Source organism: Leptodactylus fuscus, chromosome 3 (assembly GCF_031893055.1).
Source record: "Leptodactylus fuscus isolate aLepFus1 chromosome 3, aLepFus1.hap2, whole genome shotgun sequence".
NCBI classification, from domain to species: domain Eukaryota; kingdom Metazoa; phylum Chordata; class Amphibia; order Anura; family Leptodactylidae; genus Leptodactylus; species Leptodactylus fuscus.
Genome location: NC_134267.1, coordinates 67,290,051 through 67,302,312, shown reverse-complemented (window position 1 = coordinate 67,302,312; position 12,262 = coordinate 67,290,051). Strand labels below are relative to the sequence as shown.

Below are 12,262 nucleotides of genomic sequence, written 5' to 3'. Positions count from 1 at the left end.
TGTTATAGCCATGCAAATGATAATGACAGTGACTTGGGATCCCTGCAAGATAAGGAGGCTTAAAATTCTCCTAAAATAGAGTTAATTTCCTATTTGAATCCTGTAGGGCCTGGATTTTCTCAATGGTGCATAAACCTTTCTCAAAACAGGCCAGGAGGAGTCCCACCTTATTGCCAAAGTGAAATAACTGAACCTTGATTCTAGAGCACTGAGTCACTTCACTTCTATTTGCCCTATCTGTTCATGTCTGCTTACAAGGTTGCAATGTTGTTGAATGAGTTCGGACAGGACAGTTAGGAAGCACAAACTGTATAAGCAAAGCAGGTTCGCAACGTGCCACAAATAGACTGTACCTCTAGAAAAAGAGTCTTTCAATTCCAGAACAACCATGAAATTGGCTGAAATCACCAGATCTTCAATAGGGTGAGAGTTACTTGTGGACATGAGAGAGTCAGAGCACAGGATAGTGTTAATACATACCCATGTAGCATTAAGCACACGCCATGAAGCTATTAGCTGGGAATTCCTCAATAGGTGAGACAAATCGGTGTCTCTAGCCCTCATGTGGTTGGTTCTACCGGCTGACAGGTGATTGTCCTCAACTACTGATACCACCGCATTCAAATCCACAGCAACGATTTTATTAGAGCACGGGTTATGCTTGGTTCACACATCAGTATGCCATCTGCCCATTTGAATTCAGTTTGAGACTTTAAAACGGACTGATGCACATACTGATTGTATACTGACACCTTTTTATACTGATAGCAAACACTGTCTGTCCCCTAGAGGATAGATAAGGGGATTACAAGTAGAAAATTGTAAACAGAGTAGCGATAAGGAAGACATATAATAAATGTCCTTATCTCTACTCTGTTTACAATTGCTACTTTTAATCCCCTTATCTGTCTTCTAGGGGATGGACGGTGTTTGCTATCAGCATAAAAAGGTGTCAGTATACAATCAGTATGTGCATCAGTCCGTTTTAAAGTCTCAAACTGAATTCAAACGGATGGATGGCATACTGATGTGTGAACCAAGCCTTAGATAAAATTTCAGTGGTTAACTCTGTGTAGAAGGCAGCATTATCAAGATTAGGACCACATATAATGAGATCTCGGGACCAGCGCCCCTACATATGTTTGTAGTGAATAACCTGGTACGATACATTTGCTATCAACATAAAAAGCTGTCAGTATACAATCAGTATGTGCATCAGTCCGTTTTTAGTCTCAAATGGACGGATGGCATACTGATGTGTGAACCAAGCCTTAGGCTAGAGAGCTGATTTAGCACATACGGTTCCTGGACCCCGGTGATCATATATCCGTTGGGCTAGTAGGCGTTTTTCCACATCCAGTAAGTGTAATTTTCAAAAAAATTTGATTTTGTTCCAAAATCTAGCAAATTTCTGAGAGATACTCTTTGGCCAGACATTGTGTGCATTACTGTACACTTTGAGTGAGAGACCCCATGATATCAAACAGAATCCCATAATATTAAACAGATTAGGGGGCCACACGGTGGCTCAGTGCAGCACTGCAGCCTTGCAGCGCTGGAGTCCTGGTGTTCAAATCCCGCCATGGGCAAAAAACCATCTGCAAGGAGTTTGTATGTTCTCCCCGTGTTTGCATGGATTTCCATCCCATATTCCAAAAAAAGACATACTGATAGGGAAAAAAGTACATTGTGAGCTCTATGTGGGCCTCACAATCTACATAAAAAAAAAAAAAAAAATTAAACAGATTAACAAGTGTAAGGTTGAGGCCCCACATTACAGAAATGCAGCTTTTTTTGATGCAGATTTTGTAAGGGACCCTTCACATGGCGTAAGCGCTCGGCTCATTCTGAGCCATACACGCGAGCGCTTCTAAACACTTCCCATTCACTTCAATGGGAGCACTCGTAAAGCCGTGTGAAGGGGCCCTAACGGTTTTTTCAAGCCAAAGCCAGGAGTGTATTGAGCATAAGGGAGAAGTGTAAGAGCTTCCTATATATTCCCCATTCCTTTTTCAGCCATTCTTGGTTTTGGCTCAAAAAACTGCAACAAAACCTGCGTTTCTGCAATGAGAGGCCTCAACCTAAAAAGGTTTTCTACTCAACATATAATGTTTGTATGGTTAGTGAACAACTGTATACGTATAGTTAACATTATTAACATACAGATGTGTCTTCCCTTAGATTTCCTAATGGCCAAACGTGTCCAGGTACATGTGTCATAAGATGAACAGCTTATCTCAACAGGATTTTTTTTTTTTTTTTCAATATTCAGTCATGTGATATCTATCGCAGCTCAGTATATATGTTGTGTATTGCAAGCATGTTGGTATACTATATTAAACTTGTTTTGCAAAAAATTGTAATCCCTACGCAAAATCGAGCTAAAGTAAGAGTGGACGCATCTCAATTTATGGCTAATATTGTTACCAACAGCAAAAGTTCTTATGCTGTTTCATCATCACATACCCATTTGTCAGTTTAGGCCAGTTGATGTTTATCTTTGGCATATAGCTCCAGTTAGCAGGTGGAGAGGATTTTTTGCATTTTGTTCTTGTTTTGCTGTGTTATTATTATTGTTTATATATACATTTGAGGGTTACATACAATACACAAAATATACAGGTAGATATAAAACTAACAGTGACCGACTGGCACAGTGGGATAGAGGGCCCTGCCCGCGAGGGCTTACAATCTGTGTTGATGTGTGCGTCATATTATTGCAGTTGTCAATCTCTGCCTGTTATACAATTTGCCACTAATCTAAGTTCTGGCGGTATATATGTACTGGGAGATGCTGTTGATACATGGGAACTGATTTCCAGTTCTGATGTTCACCCATCATGGTTAGATATGTGAACAATATACTGAAAATGGCTTTTGAGCACCAGTCAAGCAACATTTACACCTTGTCTTGGTTGCCCTAAACCTAGTTATTTGCAATACCTGGCTGTTTCATATTTGTGCAGTAAAAAGATGATATTTTACATTAGGATATTAAGTATATTACAAGTCTCCTAGATGGACTAATATGTATAATGGTATGGTCCAGAAGTCCATATAATGTACAGAAAGTATCAAATGCAGTTGTACGGTTATGTAACAAACAAGCTTTAGATAACTTGTACAAAAATACAACAATATATCTTCAATGAAAATAATCATCATAGTTAACCATATAATACAAAAAATGTATTTAAAATTTGAATGTATTATTAATATTTACAAATAATATGATATTCTAGATATTCAAAGTATGGTAAGATGCAGCTACTCTAGACAAAAAAAAATACAGTCTATTTTATTAGAACAATTACATTTTGGAGACTATAATTTGTCTGTCACGCCAGGTAAATGGGAAGGAAAATGTACGCAGTCCGAATGCCATTCATTAGCGCTGAAAATTTGTGGATCAGTTCTCGAAGAAATAGCCAGAGTTTTACCAGCAAAATGCAAATCTGAACTTAAGTGCAGAGTCCTGAGCAAATTTACACTCCTCATTTAATAACTCTTGATTTTTTGATCTTTTCAATATCTTTGCCACTTAGGAGAAGTGCTCCATTTTTAAACCTTCCAACCTGGCCTGAAGGTGCCGACACTGAACCTCTCGGTTTCCTGGACCTCCTTTGAAAAGAAAATTTGAATAACAGAATTTTAGTAATGTGGACTAAACCTCATCTAATACACCACAAACAACTCAACTACCTTTCAGTAAGGAAATATGTGAATCACTTATTAAAGGGGTTGTCTGGGGAGTTAAAATTACCTTAATTAAATTGACAGTTTCTAGATGATAGACTGGGCGTTCTGGCCTGGTTCCGATCCTTGAGTCACATGATCACCAGAACCTGCGTTACTCCAACCCCACCCTCTTCCACTATAGGGAATGGCTGACTATAGAGAGGAGAGGGGATATAGCATCCCAGGCTGAGTTTTTACTAGCTGAAATACTCAGCTTCAGTAATTTGAAGATTAATTTTTTAGGGAGCCTTCACACGATGTTACACGCCGCTCATTCTGAACGTATAAATTAGTTCAGCATGAGCGTGTAAAAAGCAGCTCCTACTGATTTGAATGGGTGCCGGCGTGTTAGCATACGCGCGCTACCCATTCAAATCAATGGGAGGCTTTTTTCCCTATTGCTTTCAATGTAATATGCGCGTATTACATTGAAAGCCATAGGGAAAAAAGCCTCCCATTGATTTGAATGGGTAGCGCACGTATGCTGGCACCCATTCAAATCAATGGGAGCTGCTTCTTACGCGCTCATTCTGAACAAATTTTACGTTCAGAATGAGCAGAGGGTAACATCGTGTGAATGCTCCCTTAGACTGACCAAGTTCTGCCACAAAATCTGCCGCTGAATTTGAAAATTCTGAACCAGCCCAGTGGCATTTTTCCGCCTCCCAATCAGTTCACTGGGAGTTATGTGGAATCCACCTGACGGTTGAGCATGGCATTTATTTCTCTGCTACCTGAAAAAAAAAATCAGCTAGAGGGGAGAGGGAAACAAAAACAGTGTCTGCCTCCCATTGAAATGCATGAGGTGGAATTTGGAGCGTATTTTGGAGTGGAATCCTCCTCAAGTTCAGGTATGTGAACATAGCCTTGCAGTCAGTTTCTTTTCATAGCTTCTCATGGCGACTAAAGCCCCAACCCTTCCTCCAGTGCATGTGACTGGTCACCTGATATCATGAAAGGGTCATCAGCAGTGTGTCAGGACCTGCAGCGTGAGAGGGATATACTTCTTACACAGTCTCTCCATTACAGGAACATACTGTATTTTCCTCCTGCCCGCATTGATCACACAGTTCAGTGTTGGGTAGGGAGAGAGCTAAACATTAGCTCTTTAGCTGTGGTTTAGCCAATCAAATAGGAAAGCAGTCAGGGGCTCTAGCATGAGAACTTGTGTGTAGTGTAACATTATTGAATAGTGTTTTGTGGATGAACAAGTCAGACTATCAATGCAGTTCTATGGGAGTCAGATCAGAGCTCTGATACAACTGCATTGACAGTCTGACCTCCTGTTCATAAAGGAAACACTGTTTGCAAGAGAAGGTCAAAGATGGTCAGTGCTCTGGAGTGGAGCACATAACTTCACAAAGCTATTAAAGTTATTCAGCAACCATATACCACAACCAGACTTATTTCGAGGTTGGGCATTTTTTCTCCCAAAAGTCTCCCAAAATACTCACTTGTCATTCTTTCCTCGCTTTTGTTTTTTTCTTGCCGGTTCCATGCCATTCTCCTTTAAAAAAAAAATAATAAAAAATTTTTTTTTATTATTTTATTTTGCTGCCACTCGGTTAACCTTAGTTATGAGGCACATGACAACTGTGTATGCAAATTAGAGGTGTGCACCTTACAATTGTGGCTATACCCCCCCCTTAAGTAATTAAGTCAAACATATTATGTACAAAAAAACCCCAAAAAAACAACTGCATACATCTTTAAGACAGCTGTCATACTGGTAGATATTAAATCAGTGATTACGCTACATTAAAAAAAAAAAACCACAAAAAAAAAAAAAAACACACAACACTAGTATTTGACAAACCATTTCTTTCTGTGCTTGGGCCTTTTCCTTTAATTTTTCTTGATAGACCTTATAATTCACATGTTCCCTTTTGGGAGCCTAGAAAACAAAAAAAAGTACTGTTACTCTTACAGGTAAGTGAATTGTGATAAAATACCAGAAGATACAGGTCAAGTATTTAGAAACTATAATGAAAAAATATACCAAAAAAAAGATAGCAGTATCCAGGAATTGTTGGCTGATGGGGATTTTGAGGGCCCCTCTACTTTGCAGCTTTAGCATGCTTTTTATCACGCCAGAAAAGAAATCCTTTGGCAAAATATTGGCAGGTGGGATATATAAAATATATACACTTATGTAAATATAGTTTGTGTGCATTTCTGCATATTGAACTCTTGCAGCCTAATTTGGACATTCATACCATGGAAAGTGAAGAGGAATTCGAGGCAGCATACATCTCAGATTCCACTACATTTCCCACTCTTCATGGCAGAATGCTAAAGCAAAGCATCAGCTTGCCACCGCTAATTCAGCCCGGCTTAATAACGCCAGATGTCCTAAATCTGCCCAAATCTCTTAAAAATATAAATGAACAGCATAGGGTGTGCTACCATGCCCGTATAACCTTTTCAACTGCTGTATGTAAAGACATGAAAACCCACATCATGCCATAAGTTTAGTAAAATAGGAATGAGTTACCTTTGCTCCTAGCATTATAGCGCGCTCCTGTTCAAACTTTCTTTGTGTCTCTTTTTTATATCCTGTGATCCCAAACTTGTGCACCTCCAACCGAGCCTGTAAAATGTATCAGTTTTAGTGTATAGCAAATAACATACAGTCCTATGAAAAAGTTTGGGCACCCCTATTAATCTTAATCATTTTTAGTTCTAAATATTTTGGTGTTTGCAACAGCCATTTCAGTTTGATATATCTAATAACTGATGGACACAGTAATATTTCAGGATTGAAATGAGGTTTATTGTACTAACAGAAAATGCGCAATATGCATTAAACCAAAATTTGACCGGTGCAAAAATATGGGCACCTCAACAGAAAAGTGACATTAATATTTAGTACATCCTCCTTTTGCCTCTAGTCGCTTCCTGTAGCTTTTAATCAGTTCCTGGATCCTGGATGAAGGTATTTTGGACCATTTCTTTCTACAAAACAATTCAAGTTCAGTTAAGTTTGATGGTCGCCGAACATGGACAGCCCGCTCTCAAATGATCTGAAAACAAAGATTGTTCAACATAGTTGTTCAGGGGAAGGATACAAAACGTTGTCTCAGAGATTTAACCTGTCAGTTTCCACTGTGAGGAACATAGTAAGGAAATGGAAGAGCACAGGGACAGTTCTTGTTAAGCCCAGAAGTGGCAGGCCAAGAAAAATATCAGAAAGGCAGAGAAGAAGAATGGTGAGAACAGTCAAGGACAATCCACAGACCACCTCCAAAGAGCTGCAGCATCATCTTGCTGCAGATGGTGTCACTGTGCATCGGTCAACTATACAGCGCACTTTGCACAAATAGAAGCTGTATGGGAGAGTGATGAGAAAGAAGCCGTTTCTGCACGTACGCCACAAATAGAGTTGCCTGAGGTATGAAAAAGCACATTTGGACAAGGCAGCTTCATTTTGGAAACAAAAATTGAGTTGTTTGGTTATAAAAAAAGGCGTTATGCATGGCGTCCAAAAAGAAACAGCATTCCAAGAAAAACACATGCTACCCACTGTAAAATTTGGTGTAGGTTCCATCATGCTTTGGGGCTGTGTGGCCAATGCCGGCACCGGGAATCTTGTTAAAGTTGAGAGTCGCATGGATTCCACTCAGTATCAGCAGATTCTTGAGAATAATGTTCAAGAATCAGTGACGAAGTTGAAGTTACGCCGGGGATGGATATTTCAGCAAGACAATGATCCAAAACACCGCTCCAAATCCTCAGGCATTCATGCAGAGGAACAATTACAATGTTCTGGAATGGCCATCCCAGTCCCCAGACCTGAATATCATTGAACATCTGTGGGATGATTTGAAGCGGGCTGTCCATGCTCGGCGACCATCTAACTTAACTGAACTTGAATTGTTTGTCCAAAATACCTTCATCCAGGATCCAGGAACTGATTAAAAGCTACAGGAAGCGACTAGAGGCTGTTATCTTTGCAAAAGGAGGATCTACTAAATATTAATGTCACTTTTCTGTTGAGGTGCCCATACTTTTGCACCGGTCAAATTTTGGTTTAATGCATATTGCACATTTTCTGTTAGTACAATAAACCTCATTTCAATCCTGAAATATTACTGTGTCCATCAGTTATTAGATATATCAAACTGAAATGGCTGTTGCAAATACCAAAATATTTAGAACTAAAAATGATTAAGATTAATAGGGGTGCCCAAACTTTTTCATAGGACTGTAAGTGATACCTTCCACCATTAACTGGCCTCATCCATTGGTGCCCCTCTGTAATCTCCTGTACCAAAATGAAGTTATAAATATTTGAAAGTAAAGAACATCATATGTAAATTAACCCAAAAAGTCACTTCTGTCTAGTCGCGCTGCTTGCTTACTGATCACACTTCCAGGGCGTGAATGACATCTCCAACACAGTCTTTTCCCTCCCAGACAACATTCAGGATATGTCACTCATACCCAGGAGGTGTAATAAGTTCTCCTTAAATTGGTATTCCCACCTTGTTAATTTATTCCTTAGATACAGGATGTATCAGAAATTCTAGTATTGCCATAAACAGTAATGTTAACATATTATTTAAGCAATAAAAACCAACAATGGTGGAATAGTTTTCTCCCCATCTTCCACAAAATATATATTTTAAAGAGGTCTGGCCACCATAGACACAAATCTACTATCCACCAGGTTCACCAGCAAATAGAAGAAAAGGGGTCCAGAAGTTCCTTTTTAGGTTCCCCATGTGACTGAAGCACTCGGTTGCTTGCATGACCAATGGTCTATTCACTTCAATAAGGCTAACATAAATCATAGTTCTGCCAGCCCTACAAAAGTAATCAATGCGCTGGTCATGCAAGTCTAACAATGCTTCATTTAGACGGAGCATAGAGGAAAACTTTCAGTCCTCCTGATCGGTAGGGGTTGAAGTTCTGACTCCCAATGATCTTGTTGATAAGGGAGAAGTGTCTTTGTGGAACAACTCCCTTTAATAACTAAATCCTGTGTACCCCAGAATGATGCCATCGAAAACATCTCATCCTACGGAAAAGCCGAACTGTAAGCAGCTACATCAAAAGAACAAAGAAATAAGGGGGCCACACGGTGGCTGAGTGGTTAGCACTGCAGCCCTGGAGTCCTAGTGTTCAAATCCCGCCAAGGGCAGAAAAACATCTGCAAGGAGTTTGTATGTTCTCCCCGTGTTTGCATGGATTTCCATCCCATATTCCAAAAACATACTGATAGGGAAGAAAATGTACATTGTGATCTCTATATGGGGTTCACAATCTACATATAAAAAAGAAAAAAAAAAACAAAAAAAAAAACAACATATACCTGTGGTACAGCTAGCCACAATCTAAATTCTATTCCCAGCCACACTGATTTTCGAGTTGTTTATCAAGGCAAAAAGGTTGAGAGATAATGGCACTTACCTTTTCAAAGTCAAACTGTAGACTGTTGTCTTTCTCAGCATTGTCTGTGTTTTTCTGTAATAAAAAGACAAATGTCAACATGAACACGGCACTCAAAAAAATCTATCAGTAAAACCACTTGTTTGTATGACCATGGCCAGCTAACGCTTCAGTTGTTGCTTTAGGATAGTATTGGAGGACAATTCCAGAATTGCATTGTACAGGCAAATAAAACTTTGATAACATGCTGTGCTCCATAAGATTGGTCACAAACTAAATTTTAAACTTCTAATGGGACGCCTTAAAATGGTTTTGTCCACTATCCGAAATGTATAACTGCCATACATTGTTCGGTATTGTAAGTTTGCTCCACTGAAGTCAACGTAGCAGACTATATAAGATCTGTGGACAGGATATGGCACTTTTGTGGAAGAAAGCAGCCATGTTTTTCTAGTCCATTCAAATAGAACTTTAGTTGTATTCTTAAATCCAGTACTAGATAAACACACGTTCTCAATAAGTCCGACTGTCATCAGTTCCGACTGAAGTGTGACAACGCTGGTCTCCTTTTTCAAGAGCTGTTCCATTACTAGGAGTGCTTACTTCTGACCGTCTACAGTATGAGGATGAATGAATCGTTCATCCTCATATAGTTTTCATCCTGATTATACTACCGCTCCTAGAAGAGACAGTCCACACAATTGGCTGGTAACTATACCACATACCCCATGGGCCTTTACAGCTAGACAACATTCGCTAACTACTAAAAACTTACAAATAAAGACGTCTAAAAACTGCCAGCCAACAGCATTGTAAAGAACAATCAGCTGGGCACATTTTTGGTACACCATGGCACATCTTAGCTTCTGTGCCCCACCTTCCACTTCTTAAGGCAGTGGGTGAAGTAAGGAGTGTCCTCGTCCTCCAGATTTACCATAATTCACACCATAAAACTGTAAAATTGGTGTCAGGTATTCTATAAATCTACACCCGTTTCCAATTTGCATAGATTTGAGATCAGGTGCACTTACATGTGCAAGAAATATTAAGAGGCCAAAGCCTCTTGGTAATTCTTGCAAGTCTTCCGCCTGTCAGGGAATCAATTAAGAATAGCATAGGAATTGCCAGTCCTAATAAATTCCTCCCAGTGTGTATTATGGAAACTCTTTATATAGATTGTAAAATTATTTATGTTCAAATACTCAAGAATTTATGGATAGTGTATCAAAGACTGCTGTCTTACATATATTACAATATTTAAGAAGTTACCTCTTCATTTGCATTCTGTATATCTTTGTCTTTACTTTGCTTCTTGTCTTTGCGACTGACAAAGGTCACAACCTCAACAGAAGAAGGTTTTGCTGCAGAACTAGACACAATGGGGTTCTTGGCCTGACTGCATAGTTCATCCTTAATAGAATCAAAAAACATGGAAACAGTCTTCTTTGACCTCTTAGAGTATATCACTGTCTTCTGAACTTCTGCACTGCCATTCGCTGTATTAGCATCCTTTTTTTCTACAAGTCCGTTCATTTGTTCATGAAGGGGTTTGTCTTCTTCATGAGTCCCGAAATCTTCACCTGTAAAATATTATTTCATATAAATAGTATAATATGCATTGCTAATGTAGCCAAACCCTGCACATACAGGTAGTCAGCACACCAATCAGCTGATATGTCAACTCCTTTTATGTTTGGAGCTAAAACTGTATGGATGACAAAAATTCTAGGTATTGAAACTCAGTCTCCACTTACCCATATCTCAAATAAACTGTTAAAGTGGGTTATCCACCTTCTAAAAATTGACGTCCCATCCTTATGATAGACACTGGCTGATCTAAAATTGATGGCCTGACTGTCGGGATCAGCTTTCTCCTGGAGTACACAACTTCCAGCATGTAGGGTGGTACGCAGCTCAACTGTCATTCTTTTAGAGGTGCCAGTCATGGGTATTGCAGCACTGTCCCATTCAAGTCTATGGAATACCATTGCAGTATCCACCACTATGAAGAATATGGTGACTAAGCAGTGCAGCACCTCACACATACACAATTCTCCACAATCAAGGTATCGAAAGTTGGACCCTTCGTTGAGCTAAAATTGATGGCGTACCTTAAGGGTATCTATTTTTTATTCTTAAAGGTGGATAACCCCTTTAAACCAACAGAAGGACAGCCGTTACATCTTCGAAAATATCCTTTAAAAGCAAGCAACTACTACGTTTATTTGTTCTGCAGCAAAACTGCAAGCGTCCTAAGGCTAAGTGTACATCTGTACTAATATGGCTTATGCTCAACTGTGTTGTAACAGAAAACATAAGAAGTGGCACTGCCAGATCAGTCATATGACGTTTAGAAAGACCTTGTTAATTATGGCAGTGTTAATGGGGTCTGTCAAGTTTCCGTCAATTTTGGTTAAATCTACAACAAAGTTCCTAATGGAGCTTCTGACGTAGATGTGAACATAGCCTTAAAATGTTTTTGTTTTATTTTCAGTTTGTATTCCCCATTAGGGTATATTGACACACATAGAGGGGAGTCACCAATCCAGAGGTACCTTGTAGGAGGGTCTCTGCTGGCAGATGTGAAAAGACCACATATAATATATAGACAGTCATTCATTCATGTAATCCCATGTAATATTCCATCCCCCATAACACTAGGCTGGACAATGAATGGGATAAGTACCAGGGGATATTTATAACAGCTATATAATCACCTCCATATTGGCCCTGTACACTTCTGTATACACATAGCCAGCTACTTTGGCAAGAACTACTGTATTGATCATGGGGGCTCAGCCGTAGAGAGGCATTGTTGGGGCTGCATTCATGCCACAGTGGGAGGCTGGCACATCGGAATGACTAGGCAGTACTCACCGAAGTCATACAGGCTGCCCAGCACAGAATCCAGCTGGTCTCGCACTTCCGCCATTGTGGAGGGATGTTTATAGCTGCATGCAGGTCCTTCTCACCCTGTTACTATGTATCTAGCTGCATGCAGGTCCTTCTCACCCTGTTACTATGTATCTAGCTGCATGCAGGTCCTTCTCACCCTGTTACTATGTATCTAGCTGCATGCAGGTCCTTCTCACCCTCTTACTATACACGTGGTTCTGTGATTCAACAGCTGAGC

At 39.7% G+C, this 12,262-nt stretch overlaps 1 protein-coding gene across 1 annotated transcript; it reads right to left on the bottom strand.

Annotated features, from left to right (window-relative positions):
• Window positions 1–3,273: 3,273 nt before the first annotated feature.
• FSAF1 (40S small subunit processome assembly factor 1) lies at window positions 3,274–12,241 on the bottom strand. The gene is made up of 7 exons (XM_075267722.1): window positions 12,007–12,241; window positions 10,399–10,709; window positions 9,151–9,204; window positions 6,233–6,328; window positions 5,555–5,632; window positions 5,193–5,245; window positions 3,274–3,621 (listed from the first exon to the last, which is right to left on the bottom strand). Exons 1-7 carry the CDS (start codon window positions 12,059–12,061, stop codon window positions 3,495–3,497), a joined length of 774 nt encoding a protein of 257 aa, XP_075123823.1. The 5' UTR covers window positions 12,062–12,241; the 3' UTR covers window positions 3,274–3,494.
• Between the last annotated feature and the right edge of the window lie 21 nt (window positions 12,242–12,262).

Bases quoted from the DNA above. Each gene is read 5' to 3' on its own strand.
- FSAF1 (XM_075267722.1), bottom strand. From the start codon at position 12,061: ATGGCGGAAGTGCGAGACCAGCTGGATTCTGTGCTGGGCAGCCTGTAT. The intron at 10,710-12,006 runs GTGAGTACTGCC...AATATTTTACAG, and splicing joins GGGCAGCCTGTATGACTTCG to GTGAAGATTTCGGGACTCAT. The intron at 3,622-5,192 runs GTGAGTATTTTG...TTCTTTTCAAAG, and splicing joins AAGCGAGGAAAGAATGACAA to GAGGTCCAGGAAACCGAGAG.